We start from the raw sequence: 20972 nt of genomic DNA on the forward strand, positions 1-20972 counted from the left end.
TTGTTTATAAACTTTAAAAACTGATTCAAATTTTACCAGGCACTTTGACTAACACAATATGACTTTTCTCTAATTAACACCTTAGGAATAAACAAGTTGTTGTATTCAAATTAATTCCAAAGCCATTTGAAAGGTAGTGGAATAGCTATGAGAAGTGTTTTTGAAATATGTGGCTTTGATTGCTTTTTCTTTATAATTTCACCTTAGTTGTTTTTCCTGACCACTTTTAGTTGATGAGTTATTTAAGACCCTTTTGACTTTCCAGGATACAAAGATTTAGCTCCAGATATATATGTCTTTTTTATTTGGATGTTTTAACATGGCAATCTGTGAAATGATAGGCCTGTGATATTTTGCCTGGGGCCTTAAACAAAAAAAAACTCTCACAGATTTTTTAATAATTCCCTGAGGATATTGATTTTCTTGTTATGAATGAATTGAATCTCATTAGAAGCAGACAAGAAAGCCACAAGTTAAAATTGGTATTTTACAATTTTTAAGTGACACTTTTATCTTCTTCTTGAAAGCATTACTGAGTGTAAACCCATGTAGCACAGGTTCTACTTCCATAATTTTAGGCTGTGACTTGATATTAAGGACATCAAGAGAACTTCTTTTGTCATTTGATGCAATTTTGGTCTCCTGTAAAGCCAAGAATAAGATATTCAAACATTTTTTTAGAAGCCCCAGAGGAAGGCACTCTCACTCTAGACAGAATAATGAAGCAGTCTGTGGAAAAGAATATAAACTCCTTGGGTACACTGAAATCCTTCACTTTAGTAGCATCTTGTGAATACCACGAATCCAAGGGCTTGTACTCCCCTGTAATGCAATACTTCCAACAAGTGGTCTAATAAAACTTAACCTGGAGAATAATTGGAGTTATGAACATTTCCACATTGTGAAACTCAGTATTGTCTTCTCACCAGCAACACTAAACTTTCCTTCCTCTTTGTAGTTAAATTGCTGGCACTGGTCAAAATATACTCTGAATTATTTCCTTAAGAGCAGTAGCTCTTTGTCTTGTAGTTTTTATGTGGACAATTAGTGCTGCTAGCATTGGCACAGATCCAGCTATCTGGAAAGGCTTAGCTGTGTAGGGTTACCTATTTACCTATATATATATATATATATATATATATATATGTATACATATGTATGTGTGTAAGACTGTGTATGTACTTGTGTGTATCATGCCCACTGTAATTGATGCACACTTTGTGCAGTCGAGCAGATTTCACTGGAGGAGGACCTTGATTCTGTGCACACACCAATGTGTTTGTCCCCATTAGTTAGGGCTGAGGCACATTCCTCTTTGGGCCTTACAGTGATTCTCTGTTTAGAAGAAGACAAAAGATGTGTATTTTTTCATATTGGCTAAGCTAGGAACACAGTTCAGCTGGGACATAATATGGTGGCAGAGAATTTTTATTAAATTTAAAATAAAAGCCAAAATATATACAGCTAGGGAAATTATGTCAATAGAGGACTATTTTTTTAGGTGCAAGGGACCAATCTAGAGTTCAGTATTCCTGGTACACTACAATGTCTGTTCAAGTCAGATGTTCTTATTTTCATTTTATCTGTTGTCATTCAAACTTTTTCAATATTAACTGGTTTTTTAGGTTTTGAGCTTCATGGTGCTCTTAAATATTGGTTTGTTCTGAAAATGTTGTCTAGATTTAAGGATTCTGTAGTATCCTTCTGCTTTTATTTTCCACTCTCTGTTACTAATATGGTACTCAAACCAACTTATATTGCTGTTTTAGGGATATCAGAGACCAAGTCACTACATTGCAACCCAAGGTAAGGATCTGCCAGCTTTAATCAAATCAAACAATTGCTCTCTGTAGAGTTCCACAGTGTTTAGGTAAAGTAGGAGTAGATGAAAATAAAGCATACCCAGTATTGTGAGTTGTCATCTTGTGTTATGGTAAATTAACATAGTATGTTCGGGTGGACTGTGAATAAATTAAAAAATGGCACTAATTTATCAGTATTGTTATCGTTAATTAGCTATTGAGCAAATCTGTCAGTGATAAATTCAGCTGATAAAATCAGAAACTACTACCATGATTTCCAATTATGAAGATGAATAGAGAAAAGAGACATGGACAGAGAAGAGAACAGTTTCAACCTGCCTTGAGGCATTTTTCTTTCCATATTACAATGTTTTATTTTGCTATCTACAACTTGGTCCAGGATGCGTGAAGAGACTAATGATAAATTAAACTCTTTCAGAAAATCTAGGTAAAGTAAGGCCAGAGGACAAAGACTTTTTGTACAAAGGAGTGAGGCAAATCTTTATCGTATAACACCCTACTAATAAAAAGAGGTGCTAGAGAAAAAAAATATTTTTTGGTTTGTATTTCTGATAAAACTCCTCACAATGGGAAAAACCAAATAGATTATTCTAAGATTGCACTGAAATATCAGAGGCTATGGTTTAAAGTAAAAATAATTAGATTTAGGTGTGCCATTATTTGATCTGTCAGCATAATCGGATAGCTGTCTGGAAATATCTTATTATTTGTCCCTCAGTTGATTGTAGATGCACACAGGAAAGTCAAAGTAAAGACTTATTCAAAGCAGGATGCTTAGAGTTCTGACCACATTTGTTTTTTATTTTTGTATAAGTGATGCCTAAATAGGTCTCTACATGGCATTAAGTCTATATTTGTATTTTATTTCTGTTTTACTATGCAAATCATTGCACATAGTAGTGTGTAAAGGACAGAAAAATTTATTGCTGCTTTTGTGTGCAGCCTTTGATCTAGCACATGAAAGAATGTGTCTGTCTTCAAATGTGGCACTTAAGGTTAGTTGTGTGCTTGGCAATGTTAGGTTTATAGTTGGACTTGATAATGTTAAAGGTCTTTTCCAGATAATTCTGTGATTCTATGTCTGTTATATACAGTAATATTTATAGTACTCCTGGATGGTGGTAAAGGAGCTGTTTTGGAGATTATTGTAACAGGGTAAATGCCTCTGTCACTCAACTGAACATGTCGCTGCAGCAGAGCAAGAGGCAAAACTTAAACATGTGCTTCTCATTTGCCTCACAAAAAAGTACTTAAGTTAGTTTAAATACACTTCAGGGGGAAGTGTCTAGCTCAGTGCCTACTTGTGCATTCATGCTTGCCAGGAAGTGGATAGTAAGTGCAGAGTATCTGTACCAGCACCCTCCTGCCTCTTACTTCACTCTGGCATGGGCATCTCCTTGATGAGCACCTGAAGAAACTCATTCTCAACACATTGCATTTAACAAATGTAAAACAAAACCGGAAGTGTAACTATACATGCAGTCACACATTGCTGGGTCCTTGTAGTTCTCAAGCAACTTCTGTCATTTTGCTGCATGAAACACCTGCCATTGTATTCTTTCAAGTGGGTAGTTCAGTTAAATTGACAATATCCAGCATTGGTCAGAAGTAATAATATAATCTGGAAACCGGCACAATGGCACAATGATATGGTTTCACAAAGTTTTCATTGAGCAAATGTGCTCACATGCATCAGCTCTGAAACACACTGTATTTTTTTCTTAGCATTCACTTTGACTGTTACTTTTTTGCAGAACATTAACTGGATTTTTTTTTTTACAGGTCCAGTTCATGAGACTGTTTATGATTTTTGGAGAATGATATGGCAGGAGCAGTCAGCTTGTGTTGTGATGGTCACAAATTTAGTGGAAGTTGGAAGAGTAAGTTTTTGGATTTGTTTTTCTTTTAATGCTGCAAGTGTAAAGAAAAAACCTGCTGGCAAGACATACTGTGGGCACAATGTAGAAGGGTCTTGTGAAAGTAGCCTTGCATCCTGAGAGGGCAAGGGGAAGGAGTCCAGGCAATATTGCAGTTATGGTATTGTCTAAAAGCAACTTCTGAAAACTTATGCTGTGTTGCTTTCATGCGCAGTGGAAAATTGTCTGAATCCAAAATTCATATTTCAGCAGAATAGATTGTATAGTGTTACTCAGATAAGAAGAGTAGTAGAGGAAATGTGCTTCTATATCAGTGGCTAGAAATCAGCAAATTATTTACAGTTTAGCAATAACACATACCTCAGGAAAGTCTATAAAGTATCTGGGATTACTTGAAATAGTTTGGTTATGCGTACAAAATGCATCACAATTTAGCAAAAGTGGAAATATATTCCACAGCTCAGCACTAAAGAAAATACAAATTATCATTTAGAAGTGAATTTGGCACCTAAATGCAGTTGTGTAAAGCAGTGGAAACTCCTTGTAGCTAGTGCTTAACTTGACATAACAGACACTAGCCATGACAAGCCACATGAATGCACGGTCATTTTGGAAATAAAAGTGGTGTAATGCAGTACATGCAGTACTGTATCCTCAAGCTTTTCTATTCCCTTGGTGTAAAATAATACCCATTTTTTATTTAGGTCAAGTGTTACAAGTACTGGCCTGACGACACTGAAGTTTACGGGGACTTCAAAGTGACTTGTGTAGAGATGGAGCCCCTCGCGGAATATGTTGTCAGGACCTTCACTCTGGGAAGGGTGAGTACATTTTGAAAAGGCTTAGCAAAATACTGTTTCCTGGTAGCAAGGAGGATGAAAAAGGCTGTGCTGATGTTTCTGTGGAATGCCAAATCCCTCTGGCTTGTTAGCTGGGCCGCAGTGTAGGCAGCCTTACCTTACCATGGGAGCTATGCATTGCATCAGCACTACCCAAGCATTCATCTCACTGTGGGACTTTGAATTTCCCCAGAAATGTCAACTGCTGCCATCTCCTTTCTGACAGTCACCTCTTCTCCACAGCCACACTTCAGAGCTAAACTCAAGTACCAGATTCTGAGTCATGCCTGCTGTTCATCCCTTAGCCCTCTGTTCTGACCGCTGCTGAGTCAATCTCAATCAAAGGACAAATTCTGTGACTACTTTATGTGATACAGTTGTGGTCTCCTGCTAAATCATACTTGCCTTTAAATGTAGCAGGCCCTTGCCCTAGTTAGCAAAACTTCTGAAAATCAATGTGAAATGCATCAAAGTCTACTAAAGTAATCTTCAGTGCAGCAAAACTAGCATACCTAATGTCTAAAGTAAAAATTACAAACTTCAAAATTAAAATAACTCAATGACATCTCTAAGCTTCCTATGGGTTATTGCTTTAAATAATTGATGAAATTATGAAAACTGCATGTAGATTCTATCAATATGTGTGATAATTATATGAGCCAGATAATATCTAGTCTGTGAAATATTTCTAATTTCATAACCTTTTTTTTGCCTTTTACAGAGGGGCTACAATGAAATCCGTGAGGTTAAACAGTTTCATTTCACTGGCTGGCCAGATCATGGAGTTCCTTACAATGCCACAGGACTGCTTTCCTTTATACGGAGAGTCAAATTATCTAACCCTCCTAGTGCAGGGCCTATTGTTGTCCATTGCAGGTGTGTACCAAAGGCATAGATTTGTATTTTTCACAACTATTTTTATGGTTATTTACAGCAGTCTCTTCTGAAGCATCCATCATTTTGAAGTGCTCTGTTTTCATTCTTCCCTTTTTGAATTCACACTGCAGCAGGATTTGGCTGTCTACAACAATGTTTGAAAATAACCAGATTCTAGTACACTTTCTTTTATGGAATAGTCTGAGATTTTCTTTTTCTCACAACAGCTGCAATCATGATACTAAATCATGATACTCCAGGCTATCATTTTAGGTAGCCTTCAACAATTTTGTGACAGCATTTGAGAGTGAGTGTAGATGCATCTGCTTTGATAGCTTGGTGTTGCATATAATGTCTGAACAGATTAGTAATTTAAAGCAAAGTAAGCAAGTAGATGAAGAAAGATGGAATGAGGTTAGTGGCAACAAATACAGAATGTTTCTCCTGTGCAGATTTTGCGTGGTTATATTGTTGGGACACTATCCTTTGATAAATAGAATTTTGTTTCTACAAATGTGTGATTTATCTAAGTATTTTAGTCAAATGTTTAATTACATTTTGTTGATGAAGTTACTCAGCCTTTACAGATTTTAATAATTCACTGTGCAAAAACTGTCCCTAGCTTTATGTAAAGCCAAAATAAATCATAAGTGAATCTTCTGGATATTGTTAAATGTGCTGTCTGAACTAGCTTGGAACTTGGCTGGTAAAACATACATTTGAGTTTCTTATTGTAATAGATCACTTAAAAATCATTCTTAGTCTTATTAAAGAAAAACAAGATCTATTATATTCTGAAGTGCATAAGTTTAATCAATCTTCAGATATCAATTAAACAAACTTATTTTTTTTATTTAAGTATTGATCTGGGTGATAAAAGGAATACACTTTTTTTTTGTTGTTACTTAGTGGATCAAATGTGATGGAAAAATGTTGTTTTGAAATCATCAAAAGATTTAAAGGACATTATGATGAAAAGGAGAGAAGATAAAAATTTGATAGTGGCTGTGATAAAAAACAGAATGATTTTATAGGAATGCTCTCAATAACGGTTATAAAGTTTGTACATGTTTTTCTGGGGCTGTTCCTAACAGTATTTACCGATTCTTTTCAGTGCTGGTGCTGGACGGACAGGCTGTTATATCGTGATCGATATCATGTTGGATATGGCAGAAAGAGAAGGTGTTGTGGATATCTACAACTGTGTCAAAGCTTTGCGTTCCCGGCGTATCAACATGGTACAAACTGAGGTACAGCCTTTGAAGCACCTGATGCTTTTTGAAACCTTCAGGTGAATTTCACTGTGACTCTGCAAAGTGAGCAGGTGGTGGCCCTATTGAGGAGGTGCCTCCACTGGGCACCATTGCTGAGTGCAAAAGCACTCAGAACCAGGGTGGTGCAACAAATCTGCCAACTCTTGTAATCTTCACAGAAACAAGTGCCCTCCTAACTAGGTAACAATAGGAAAGAAAGAAGGATTTTTTTCAGGGAAGACTTTACATTAGGCATGTCTGGGATGTCTCTCCCCAGCTCTGGTATTAGCAATCCCAAGATCCCAAAGGTGGAATTTCAGCAGGCTGACACTTGTTTTAGACATTCTTCAGTCACTTTATCTATAAATTTACTGGTGAACTTTATGTCCATTTCACACGCTCTTTTCAATTCTTTTTTGTTTGCTTTATTAACCTTGCTGTGAATCTTTTCCATATTTTTAATCTTAGTCTTTCAACACACCTTCAGCAGCTTCATAATAAAACCATTGCCTTAGGAATGAAGTTCTAACAGCTCTCACTCTGCCACCAGAGTACCACTGAGCTTCCAAAGAAACACAGGTGATTGGTTTATATTGGCAGATTACCTGAAGTGGTTCACCATTTCTCTCTCCTGTCCTCCATAAGGACATGTGCCTGAGATGTTATTTTACCTGTGACCTCATGGAAATCTCTACAGTTGGCAGCCAAACATGTCAGTGTAATTTGGTGCAGTTTTTATTCCATGCTGCAACTTATGCCAGTTGAACAATAGATGGTCCTGGTCAACTACTCCTGCTACAGGCCCATTAACCTTTGGGAAGTGCATGGGATGGAGTATTTAATTGTGACTGCTTTAACCCTCCCAGTGTAATCTGCACTTGCATGTGCAGATTAACACATCTACTATTATTCCTTCCTCTCCCTTTTGCCTTTTACTTCTCACCTTCTCTCAGAGGTTCATACTTGCTTAGCAAAACAAAGCTGTCATTGCATCAAATTCTTGTGATGGTCATACAGTCAACAGTGATGCCAATAGCTCCATAGCTGTATGGGTAAGGCTGTAGAGCCAGAAGATGACTGTGGTCCCTGGACATGTGCTGCTTTTACAGGCACACATGTTAAATTTTGTGCTCTTAAGAACCTTGTTGGTATTCACAGTAGCTATGTGAGGCTGGCACAGTTCTAGAAAAGGTTTACATCTATTACTCTCAGGGTGAGTAAATATAATGGGCATTTTGTATAAAAATTGACAGGAGGTCTAACTGAAATAGTAATGCAATCATCTAGGACTCAGGCTCTCTCAAGGCAAGTTAGTAAAAATGGGAAGAATTGGTGCTTCTGTTGGAACACACTGGAATTTATTACTGGCCTAGAGCCAGGTATGAGGCAACTGATGCACTAGCTTGCACATGCATAAGGAGAATGCAGCGTGCCAAATACTTGCTAATCACACTAGTAGTGCTTGAAGCAATTTGCACTTTCTGCTAATGTCAGAAGAAATTGATAAAGCAAACAAGCCTTTGGTATATGCACAGAAACCCACAAGCAGTACAAGAAAACTGAAAATCTCATCTTAAATAAATTACTATCCCTGTTCTGTTAAGTTTTACTGAATTTAAATTAGTCCTGAGGAAAACATCCTTGTTCACTGCACCCCAATAAGAACAAGACTGTTTGTATTAAAACATTATTTAATGTATTGATGGATAGTATTTTGAATGGGTTTAAGAGTGTGCAGTAGGCCCGTTTATCCTAAAAGAAGGAAAGATCTGTTGGTTTTAAATGGCTACAATTTTTGTTTCTTTTCCTAATTTGACAGGAGCAGTACATCTTTATTCACGATGCCATTCTAGAAGCTTGCCTGTGTGGAGAAACTGCCATTCCTGTCTGTGAATTCAAAGCTGCTTATTTTGATATGATTAGAATAGACTCTCAAACAAACTCTTCACATCTCAAAGATGAGTTTCAGGTATTCACAGTTCCTACTAACTCTTGATGTGACAACAATTTTTTTGCCTCTAGATACATTTAATTTATTTTAAGGAGAATGTTTTTCATATGACTTTTATAGCAATTAGTCCCTAACTTTTTGTCTACAAAATAAAGCACCCATGTTTATGTGCTTTGCAAAATTGTTTTAAATACAAGAATATCCTCCTTTTAATAAAATTGAAGTAAATCTCTATCTGAAATAAAGACCAGTGAGTAAGAGCCAGAGAGAGTTTTGGCTTGCATTTTCACATCGAAGGCATAGCTTTTTAGAGCTCCAAAGGATCCTCTTTGTTTTATTCCTTTCGGAAGGGATGGTGTCATGCAGAATGTGTTCAGTGGTACATGGAGTGCCTTTAATACCTGCAGCTTAACCTACCTTGCAAAGCCCCAGAATGTCCTACAACAGATAGGAGCTTGCATTTATTGTCTTCTTGCTAATGCCTTATGTTTTCTCATGTTGCAGTATTTTACAGTAAAACTCAGGGCTCCTGAGTCCCATGTGTGTTAGCTCAGTGTGCTAAAACAAGCCTCCTCTTTCCCTTAGACCCTGAATTCTGTGACCCCTCGCCTGCAGGCGGAGGATTGCAGCATCGCCTGCTTGCCAAGGAACCACGACAAGAACCGCTTCATGGATATGCTGCCACCTGACAGATGTCTGCCTTTCTTAATTACTATTGATGGGGAGAGCAGCAACTACATCAATGCTGCTCTTATGGACGTAAGAGACTACCTTCTTTGTCTGCATAGTGTGCCATGGAAAGCTCTGCAATGTGAGAGAGAGCACTTGTTGGTTTAAGAAAGGGTAATTCTGTTACTGCAGTGCCCAGTAAAACAGTCCTAATGAAGAAGGGGGGGGAGGTAAAAAGTCCCACCAGCTTGTGTTCTTGTTCAGAAGGTTAGTTATCTTTAGTCTTTGGCATCTTTGTGGGACCCACTGGAAATCTCACCTTTTTAACAGCATTATATAAAGCTCTAGTGTCCAAACCTCCAAATCTCAAATCTCAGCAGGATCTCAAAAATCTGCTGTTTGTTATGAAGTAAATGTTATCTATCTGAACATGAGGTTACTATCACTATTTCATAAAAAAATTCTTTCTATACTGAGGCAGGAGCAACAGAAGAAGAAAAAATTGTTTTCTTGGCATGTTTGGGTATAGAATTGGGGAGTTTGTTGTTTATATTTTGAATTGCTGCTCTTTAAAGTTGAAGTCCGAGTAACAGAAGTACAGTCAGCGGAAAAGGTGAATTAATGGGAAAAATGGAGTTGAACCTGCTTATATGTGTCTGAGCAATAAAGCAGTTCATGTGCTGCCAGATACCTGCCTGTGCCTCCCATTAGCATTTCCAAAGCTAAGCCCCTAAAGCCACTTTTACAGTAAATACTTAAATAAGTAGCCTGATTTCCAGGAGCATCTCCCCTTCTTCAAAAATGAAATGCTGTCAGAAACTGCCATGTCAAGGAGAGATGCTGAAATAAAATGGCAAATTTTATTTGCCAGAATAATGCAGAAATCATCAACACTGATTGGTATAGTCATCCTTGAGTTCTGCCCAGGCTAGTGCAGAAAACAAACTGGTAGCAAAATGCAGCTCCTAATCTCACAACCAACTTATTGTGTCAAAAAAAAAAAAAAAAATAGAGGAGTAGTGTGTGTAAGACCAATGTATTAGGGTGTCACTGGGGGCTGAACAGATGAATTAGAGCAGTGAACAGAATTCTGGTAGCAAAAAATATTTAGAATTGCAGTTAAAATGGCATTAAGCACCTGGATAAATTTGATGTGCTATGAACAAACCAACAGAGCTGCATTGAGGAGTGTGGTTTGGGGTGAAAGAAAGGCAACACAGTCTGTGGTAGGCAGGAGGACTCGTGTGCAACAGCATGTGGCAGGTAGAACATGAACCAAGAAATCAATATATTAATGGATTGGCAATCAGAGGCAAGTTAGAAAAGGCAGAAATGGTAGTAATAAAAGGAAAAATAGCAGCAGAAATAAAAGGTATTATATTACAGTGAAGGCATATAAGAAGGTTATAAGTAAAAGGTTAGAATTTTAGGTAGCACAAGCTTTTTTTTTTTTTTGCCTTTTCTCTTCTTGCCATTTCTTTTAAGACTGATTTATTCAGAGAAAAGGAACTACTCCTGGACAAGAAAAAGAGACTTTCAATAACAAAACAGAAAGAGGAACTTACCCCTTATCTTTCTCTTGAGAAACACAATAAATTATGGGGAAGAGGGGTAGGAAAACATCAGCTAGGACTTGTTTTATTTCTTAAAAGTACAGGGGAAGAATCAAAATTGGTTGTCCCTGGACAGTTCTAGGAAGTAGGACATAAGCTGCTACTACCCCAACATCCTTCCATTAGAAAAGGTAACAAAAATCCATATTAAAAAAATCAGCAACTTCCTTAATCTCTTGTCAAGCAAGTACTGATGCTAAAGACATTAACAAGTTATTGGAAGATATGTTGATATATTGCACATAACAATCCCTTAGATCAATCTTCAAATAAGCAAGCTTCCATAGCAAAAGTGGTTTATCTGCCCTACCAGGTCTTTCTCCTGGGTTAATTTACTTTTCCATGGCTGGTAACAAATTGTCTGCAAAAGACTTCCAATCTCTCCTCTTCTGCTTGCTGCTCCTAATACATCTGCAGCAGGAAAGTAGCCCCACCACTATTAGTTGCATATCAGTTACTGTGCAAGGCTGGAAGTCCCTATTTGCAGTTGTGTATAACACAGCATACAGAAAATGGAACCTGTGATCATGGCAGGAAATAGGATTTTGCTGTTGAACTTATGCTTTCTGCTGGAAATGGGTCCTGGTGATCCCGAAAGTCAGTTCTGTGGGTGTCCCTGTGGCTATGCACTGTGAAACGGAGTTTGGGATTGAGCTTAGTCCCCAGTTCAGTCACAGAGCTCATATACAACCTACTGTGGAGAGGGTGATCTTCTGAGACCTCTGCACCCCTTTTTGCTTCATAGGGTGAAGGTTCCCTGCTTGGCTCCTAAACACAGTGTGCCTAAAGCAGAATTGCCTGAGCCTCAGCTCAACAGAGCCACAAAGAACATCTTCAGTGCCCGGAGCATATCTGAGTGTAAAAGCAGGGCTTGTTCTGTAACCAAGAAGAAGGCAGACCTGAGCAGAGTAACTTCTTTGTTCTTATTGGAGATGATAATGTGTTTTTAACTTTTACATCCTCAGTGATATATGAAGTATCTGATGTCACACCTTTGTTCTATTTTTATGTTTTGTTCTGTTTCAGTGGAATTTAAGTACTTCCCATACCGGTACTAATAAAATTGTTTGCCTTTACAGAGCTACAGGCAGCCGGCAGCTTTTATCGTCACACAACATCCTTTACCAAACACTGTGAAAGATTTCTGGAGATTAGTGTACGACTATGGCTGTACTTCTCTTGTGATGTTAAATGAAGTCGACTTAGCACAGGTTAGTTTGGAGCTTGAGTTTTCCATGTACTGTCACATCCTTTAATCACTCTGGATTTACTAGATGATGAAAATGTAGAGTAGTGCAGTGACTTTACAATTATTCTCTGCTTTATAGTGACTAATCAACACTAGTTGCTCAGTAAAGGTTAGGTGAGATGTCTGCAGTGGAATAAGGCAATGTCAGATTGTAATTTGCCATTTAATTATGCCTGTTTTGCTCTGGCACAGGGTTGCCCACAATACTGGCCTGAGGAAGGGATACTGCGGTACGGCCCCATCCAAGTGGAATGCATGTCATGTTCAATGGACTGTGACGTCATAAACAGAATTTTCAGGATATGCAATCTAACAAGAGTAAGGTTTATTCTAGCAATATGTGACAGAAAAATATGTTGTTTTTCATGCTTTCTAGGCTCTTGTGCTTTTTAATTTTGAATAACAGTAAAGTGCTAATGTTCATAAGACATTACCTAGAAAAGAGTCTGTCAAGCATCAGTATCTAATACTGATTTCTAGTACTTTTCTACAGCTGCAGTACTTTTCTACAATAAGCAGAGAGAGCTTTAAGGTGATTAGATGTTCAGAGGCATTCTGCTTGATGTGTGAGAAGTATTCTGTATTCTCTTGGTTTGGTGTGCAGTAAAAGAAATATCCCTGTAATGAACATGTAATTATTCATAGCTTTGGTAAGATGTTTTCTGTGGTGAATCACGAACAGAAACACTGAGGCAACCAGCACCTTCTCAGCCTAAGATGTGAAAACCACAACAGGAAAGGCAGACTGTGGCACCCTGCAAAGCAGGGTGTGAAAAACCTGAAAATTCCTCTGCCTCTAATGGGTTCTGCCACCAATGTGCCTCAACCTACAGTTATCATCTTTTTCTCAACTTCAGTAGCAGTGCCAGTCTTGCATTCTTGTCAGCTCTTTCATACCTTAGACCATCTTATCTTGTTACTGTCCTATAGTGTTCCACACTCTTGCAGCATTTTCTTAAACCCTGCTTGCCACAGTGTTTCCTGTTTAGCTCACCTCTATGAATTTATATTGCCTACCAAGAAGAGTTACAGACGCTTGTGCCACCAGTCTATGTGCAATTAACCAGCAACCCCTATTTACTTACCATGACTGCTTTTTATCTTCCATCCAATACTGAACTTATCACAATTTCTAGTGTATCTTGAGCATTTGTTTAACTATCATTAATCTTAAAAATACTATGGGGAAAATTAATTACTGTGTACACAAAGATCTTAGATCTTTCATGTATTTTGTTTTATTTTTGTTTTATTTTGGTCACTTTTTCATTTTTCAGAGGGCAAAAACCAGTTTTCATGTGGCTAGTATTTTACTCCTTTTTTTTTTTTTTTTTTTGTCTTGCTTATATTCAGAATTACAAAAAACATTTTCAGCTCTATTTGGAAACTACAGGAAACTAAGGTGTGGGGACACTGGCAAATATTACTCCATACCACTTTTTTCTTGTATTTTGAGATTTCCTCTTTTTTTTTTCTTTTTTTTTTTCCCATTTCTTCCTTTTTTATGATGCTCTGATTTTCTACTCTTCTACTTCTCTTTGTCTCCTATGTCCTTTTGCTCATAAGCCTTGCTTTTAAAATCTCTCTGCTCTGTTGTTACTTTTCTAAAATCCACATCCATACTTGTCATCTTCAGCTTCAACAAACTAGATAGAGTATTTATTCTTGTTGTTATTGAGGCCTTTCTTGTGACAGTCAAATTCTATTCAAAGCTCTCTCTGTGTCACATCTAGCACGTGGAAGGCTCAGACTGGCAGCAAGGCTGTCATGATTATCATAGTCTGGCACAAAAGGAAGACTTCAAGGACAGTCGTCATGTTTGTGCACCAGTATTACTAATTTTTCATTTATAATGGGGTCAGTTCATTAATAGGAGCCAAATGTATCTCTATTTCTGCGAGTCTAAGAATTTAATAGTGATGTTTTAAATTGATTAGTGGTGCTAAACAACCTTGTCACATAGAATCTAAAGAATCTAGAGTATTTGTTGATTTAGAATTCAGTATAGGTTGCATTTGTGATTGATAAACTGTGGTCTTCAATGTAGCTCCCTTTTTTACCTTTTCTCACATTTTTCTTGAACTGAGGTGGTAGGAATTACTGGTGGCCCTACCATGCAATATACACATGTTAGAATCTCCATAATATAAACACCTAGGTTTCATGTTAGTTTTATATTTTGGTTTCCTAAACCAAGATGTAAAGGTGCCATTTTGACCTAAAGCCCTTTGATTTCCCTCAGCCACAAGAGGGCTATCTGATGGTGCAGCAGTTCCAGTATTTGGGATGGGCTTCTCACAGAGATGTACCAGCTTCCAAGAGATCCTTCTTGAAGTTAATTCTCCAGGTTGAAAAATGGCAAGAGGAATGTGAAGAAGGGGAGGGCCGAACCATCATCCATTGCCTGTGAGTAACTTGGAGAAAGTCAATTGCTGCTCTTCAAATAAATTCTTATAAATTAATTCTTGACTTTAATTTAAGCAGCATTCTTATGGATACATTCTTTTGCACCTGTGCCTATTACTTTTTTAATAAAAAAATAAAAAAGTACCACTGCCTACCACTGTAGGTTGGCTTTTATTCAACTTTTAGATTTTTCTGTGTCAGGTCAAGGAATGAGTATTTTGAGTATGATACTACATTGATACCACGTGTACTGTCATCTGTACATAACAGCATGTTTTTCAGGTGCAAGACATATTCAGATCTGTTTCTTCTGCCTGGTTTCAGTAAGGAAGTCTTTTATACTGAGTGCCAAATAGAGGGTTTTTGTGTCTCTTTTGCACAGAGTGTGATATATTTTTTCCCAAAAGGAAGGCCTACAGTATTTTGAGGGATTTAAACTGAAAACTATGGGTATAAGAAATCTGAAAAAAGCTCTATTACAGTACACGATACTAAAACTATTGTTGGTAAATGGCTGCTGGCTGCTTACCTGATACTTTAATGGAAGCTGGACTGGGAGTTTTGAAAAGACGGCATCTTCTTCTCCCTAAGCAGAGAGTAATCAATCTGTCTCCTTGCTCTGAAAAAAAGAGCTCGGTTTAAATGTTCAGAATTAACTAGTGACCCGTTTCTGCCTACACCACCTCAAAATTAATAAGAGGAAATACCTACCTTAATTTCTTTGAAATTCGATTAAAATAGTTCAGAAGCGTCCCCAAAGGTCAACAAGTTATTAAATCAGTGATGCCTTAGCATATATGGTTGAATAATCCTCATATCATAAGTTAAGTGGGTGTCTTTCCAGAAGTGGAAAATTTACTTGGCATTGAACTTGTTTTTATTATTTCTAATGTCCTACTTGCCATTGAACTTGGGTTACGTTTTTTTCTTTTTATTTCTAATGCATATGGAATTTAGACTTACAGCATAGTTGGGTAGCATGATGGGCTGTAAGGACAGAATTCAAAAGCAGTAATTGAGAGGAAGGTCAGAAAAAACAAATGTCTTAGACCAAAGCCACTGGAGCTGCAAAGAGATTGCTAAAGTCTGGTCTGCCTCTGGGACTCAGGAATCATTTGTGCTTACAGAGTGAAAGAACAGAAATGTGTTTTGGATGCTGTCTTAGGCCACAGTGGCATTTAACTCTCTCATTTCTTTGTGTACAGAAACGGCGGTGGCCGGAGCGGGATGTTCTGCGCCATCGGCATCGTGGTTGAGATGGTGAAAAGGCAGAATGTGGTGGATGTTTTCCACGCCGTGAAGACCTTGCGGAACAGTAAGCCCAACATGGTAGAAACTCCGGTAAGCACCACCCCTGCAGAGTTGCTGCAAACAGCCAGGGAGCCCGAGGCTGCCTCGTTGTGTGAGCTGTGTTTTCAATCCTGTGCCCACAAAAACAGGACGGTGCAAACCTACCATGGGGCAGAAGAAGAAAGGACAGCTGTTGAGTGTAAATGCAAGTCAGCATCATGCGAGGACAGGCTTAGCATTTTACACTACCTTTCTTGTAGTGGTTGCATGTTTTCCACAGAAAGCATTCTGAGTTAACAGAATGCACTTTAATCTCCCAAAATAACCCAGTCTGTTTGAAAGGAAGTTGCAGCAGGCTGCACTCACACATGCTGTCTTGAAATTTTACAGAGCAAGGCATTTCTCCTTGGTAGGATTAAACTGTGAAGTACAGATTCCTAGCTGGATCTGTGAATATTTTGCTCCTTAGTAAAAACAGCAACTTTGGAAGTTGTACTGAATACTGACAATTTTTGTTACCCAGATTTGTAGTAGTCAAAATGATACCTCAGACCTTTAAAATCAAACATTTGGATCTAGTATTTTGCAAATGAATATAGAAAATAATTTAGGTTGGAAGAGACTCTTAAGATCATTGAATCCAACAGTTAAATAATAAAAAATAAAAACAATAAGCTAATACAAACAACATGAGCCTGAATTAACAAAACTGCAAGACTAAATATCTGCATGTACATTGCCAGAACTCAAAATGACCTTAAATCTTTTGGTTAATATTTATGCACACAGTATGGGTGCCTATCCATTCAAACGTTTGCCTCTCCAGCAAAAACTGAACATAACAGACTGGAAGGTCCTTAAAAAATTCTTCCACATGGATGTTTTTCCTTTTTGTAGGTGAATGAAAGCAGGTTATATAGTCTTTGGGAGTTCCTGCCATTTGAGTCTCACACTGCCAGCTGCCAGTGTCACTTTTCAGCCAGATGGCTGCCTACAGCATAAAAATCAGGGATGCCATTTGAAATTAAAAACATGTCTTAGTTAACGCATAGTGGAAATTGCATAGTGGGAATTGCTTCTGACCCTGTGAACTTGCATATTGTGCAAAATGGCTGTATCTGCCTCTTCCCATATTCCCCTTTTTTCCAGGTGTCAGCGTTTGCTTAATATTAAATAGATTCTGTGTCATGATTCTCCTAATCATAGTGCATCACTTCATCCCTTGCCACCACATAAATTAAGAAGACGGTTAATATGTTAACAAATAGAACATCCTGTGGCAGCAGTGACACTGGGCTAGGTATTGCTGCTTTTGCTGCAAATGCTTTGCATTCTCCTGTGCCATAGACATCTGAGTCACAACATATTGAATTGCTGCCTGGGTTTCAGTTCACTGCTGTCAAGAAAACAGGTCAGATCACATGTAAAATTATTTGTGTCTCTGTAAAGGGAGGCCAAGGTAGACTGTGTTTGTTTCTGATAAATGCTCTGCAAACTTATATTGTAAAATAGTCCTGAATTCCACTGTAGCTTTACACTGAAGTTGCTATAATTTTTTAGTTATGTATTTGCGCTGTATGGATTTTTATTCAGAACTCTTGAACAGCAGAAGCTGTTGAGTTTTTAGTTAGAAAACAAACCATGAAAGCCACTATATAGCAGTGTCATGTGCCCTACATTCAGCAACAGGATCAGATAACAACGAGCAGTGCAATAAAGCCTTTAAGATATCCCCACAACTTCCTGTTAATGCATCACGCTGTCTTCCCATGCAAACAAAAATAAATCACAAGGGCAGATTTCATTTTTCAAGTCATAAGGACAATAGACATCAAATTAATTTCCTTGGTTTTATTTCTTCTTTCTTTTCCCCTCACCTCTCTCTGTCTTCCTCCCTGTCTTCCAGTATCAGCTCTCAACAGCAGCATTGTTGAGGATAAATAATAACCACAATGAAGTTTTGAACTTCTTTTTTAAATGTTCATCTGATCTTTTGGATGCCACATCAACGGGACTGTACCAATGGGCTCTGGACACAGAGCTGCTTGGGGTCCTGCACCAGTTACTGCTCAATATCAGCTAACTCAAATAGAAGTGGTGTATCAGAGTCAAGGTGCTTTCGCTGCAAGAATGCTCTGACTGAGAGGAGAGCTTTTCATGTTTGATAAACCAGTTCAGAAGCTGAAAAAATCAGAGAAGCACATCATTACTTTCCATGGTCAGGGTCATTTTCCCTTTTATCGGTTAGGGGGTGAGTGTTTAAATCAGAGCTGGTAATATACTTGTGTAATAGGGGGAAAAATAGAAAATCCAAGCCTATCTGGTTTACTAGTTAACAAATAATGTTCTTGATTATAGATATTGCTGCTAAGATTTTAAATTTTAATATAACTTCTGTTTCTGTTCCCCCTTAAAGGAGCAATATCGTTTCTGCTACGATGTTGCACTGGAGTACCTGGAATCCTCTTAGTCGGAAAGGATGTGACGAAGTTCACCAAATATATGAATCTCAATAAGCTGTTTTGACAACAGTTCTTGATCCTGTGAAGAAAGATTTTAGGGGAAGAGGGGGGTGGGAGGGATTTTAAATTTTAAATGCAAAGTATTTTTCTTATGAAGTTGTGTATCTTAATAAAAGAACTCAATCTGTTTCTATGCTTGTATACAGTATCAACATTTAGTGCCACATAAATACTATTTAATGAAAACCAGAAGAGATTTGCGCAGATTAGGACCTTCTCGTGTGTGTATATGCAGCCGTCTCTCAGATACAGTAGAGCGACCATCTGTTGCATGTATCAATATTTCCTATATGGTATTAATTTTCTTTTTGATACATTGTTAAAGTACAATAACAGTGCAGATTGATAGTAAGGTTCATTCTTTATACGTTTCAAGTGTTGCATATATATATTATATATAGTAAAAGAAAAACTGGCTTATTTTGTTTTAATGTGCAATGATGGCTGGATCACATAAAGATCTTTATAAAGAAACTTAAACATAAGCCAAAGACTCAAGTGTAAATATGTCTATATGGAGAAAGCACATGTATTTATTGTTTACTTGCATTCCTTTTTTGATGGCTGAAAAAAAGAAGAATCATTTTTCTTGAAGAAAGCTTTTTTTGCTGAAATCAAGTGTAAACAATTTTTGTAGTTTATTTTTTGTATGTTTTAGTGTAAGTAGAAGACATACTTTTTATGCATAGACCAAGAAACATTGGTATAGTGGTTTTGTTGTGTACATGCTTGTGGTTCAAATTCATGTAAACAACTTGATTATAGAAGGTCTTTAAGTACAGGACCAAAATATAAACATTTTCCTGAAAATGTATAGTTTTTCACAGTTGCATTAGTTAAGTACTGATAAAAAAAATATGTAAGGAAGTGCACACTTTAAAATGGCCTTGCCTATGACTTGCACAATATTGGAAGAAATTTTTAAGATCCATTAAAAATTGTACAGGAACCAATTGTTTTAGAAATATTGAAGCACAGATCAACAGGAGAACTGTGACACAAATAGATGGGTCTGCATATGCCCTTCAGGGTAAAAAAGTATTTGTTTAGGAAATTGTAAAATTAAGCAATGTTTAATTTGATGTTTACGAACATGTAAGCTTTGCTTTCAAGAAAGCAAAATTTGAATAAACCAATGCCAGATTCTGATTATAGTTGTGGTGTACAAAATATTACTTTGCTTTTACTTAACTTGCATCCATTTCTTCACAAAGTTTCCTCTATGTTACCAGCTAAAATAATTTCAGTCTATTCTTGGTCATTTTTAGAACAGACAGTAAAATGCTATGGTGCTTTTAAATATTCTGTAAAGTAAGAGTGAACTAAATTTTTGTTTAAAGATTTTTTTTTTTCTACTTTGATACCTTCTCATTTACTGTCCTCTTTAAGGAGTCATTCTTGTCTGGAAGACCAATATATATGGATAAGGAAAATCTCAAAAGGAAATTGTATTATTTTTCACCCTAGTGCTTCAGGGAGTATGTCATAAGAATGGAATTATCCATTCAACACTATAAACATCAGAGAAATGTTCAGAGAAACACTACTTAGATTTTTTTTTTTTTCAGTGTCTCCATCTATACCACATAGCTCCACTTCTTCCAAATCTAAACCACTTTTTTTTTTTGGTTTGGTTTGGTTTTTTTTGGGGGGGGGGGGGTGTTTGTTTGTTTGGGGTTTTTTGGGGTGTTTTTTTTTGGTTTTTTGTTTTGTTTTGTTTTGTTTTTTTTGTGTCACCCACTGTTAATTCCTAGTTATTAACAGCAAGGTAAATAAATAAAGTTTGAAACATTTACTGGGTCTGGCTTCTTAATACTCAAATTACCCTATTTTTTCATCTGCCATACTGGAAAGTGGAGTATAAGTTACGTACTTCACAACATTCTTAGCTTTCCCTGTGAGGAAATGGCATTCAACTAACTTTGTCAGACAAAGTGCTGGGTCTGTTACCTAGAGCTGACTGTCTGGTCACCACATTTTGTGGAAACAACATGCCTCATGCATCCTGCCCATTAGACATCTGTCTGGCCCTAAATGATTTTGACTGTGGAAAAATCTTCCTCTGTTGTCTGAGAGAATGTTGAGAAGACTAGTCTAGAAGTCTAGATTAATTTTGTGACAGGAGAGATGAGTAGTTCTTAGGGTTGTGGAAGGCAAAAGTCACATTCTGTTCTGCCCAGTATGATATTTATGTTTTGGGTGGAATTTTTCTCATGGAGCTGCTGTGTTTGGGACATTGGGGTCCATCCCCATCAGAATTTCATGATCCTGGTTAAGACCTTTGAGTCCAGTTTCCCCTGGACATTAAGCATGACTGGTGCAAGTGCCAGTATTAATCCTGGCATTGCAGCATACTAAGCCTGCAGAAGAGTCTTCCTTGGGAGCATCTCCCTTGGCTAGAAGAGATTATAGCTGCCACTGGTCATTCTGCAGGGGGTAACTCTGCTAGTGTTCAAGTAGTCTGAGAGTCTCATAATTTCTGTAACTGTTGCTGACTGTGGTGATCTAAAGAGCTTTTGCAATAGCTCGTGATTGAAAAATTTCTGGGGAATTCTGCCTGGCAAATTCAGGGGAAAAGTATGAAGAGGGAATGTGGTATGTAAG

The 20972-nt window shown here is 37.4% G+C and overlaps 1 protein-coding gene across 1 annotated transcript in view; it reads left to right on the forward strand.

Moving 5' to 3' along the window:
* Nucleotides 1-19522, forward strand: part of PTPRK (protein tyrosine phosphatase receptor type K) — a 379785-nt gene extending 360263 nt beyond the window's left edge. Inside the window, exons 23-34 of the mRNA XM_053938166.1 lie at nt 1770-1806; nt 3606-3703; nt 4405-4521; nt 5261-5415; nt 6530-6665; nt 8488-8637; nt 9205-9378; nt 11981-12112; nt 12343-12468; nt 14393-14556; nt 15762-15897; nt 18263-19522. Of these exons, the coding sequence (XP_053794141.1) occupies nt 1770-1806; nt 3606-3703; nt 4405-4521; nt 5261-5415; nt 6530-6665; nt 8488-8637; nt 9205-9378; nt 11981-12112; nt 12343-12468; nt 14393-14556; nt 15762-15897; nt 18263-18316 (1479 nt within the window). The 3' untranslated portion in view covers nt 18317-19522. The remainder of the gene's footprint in view (nt 1-1769; nt 1807-3605; nt 3704-4404; nt 4522-5260; nt 5416-6529; nt 6666-8487; nt 8638-9204; nt 9379-11980; nt 12113-12342; nt 12469-14392; nt 14557-15761; nt 15898-18262) is intronic.
* Nucleotides 19523-20972: the final 1450 nt, after the last annotated feature.

The sequence above is a fragment of the Vidua chalybeata genome, chromosome 3 (genome assembly GCF_026979565.1).
Source record: "Vidua chalybeata isolate OUT-0048 chromosome 3, bVidCha1 merged haplotype, whole genome shotgun sequence".
NCBI lineage: Eukaryota > Metazoa > Chordata > Aves > Passeriformes > Viduidae > Vidua > Vidua chalybeata.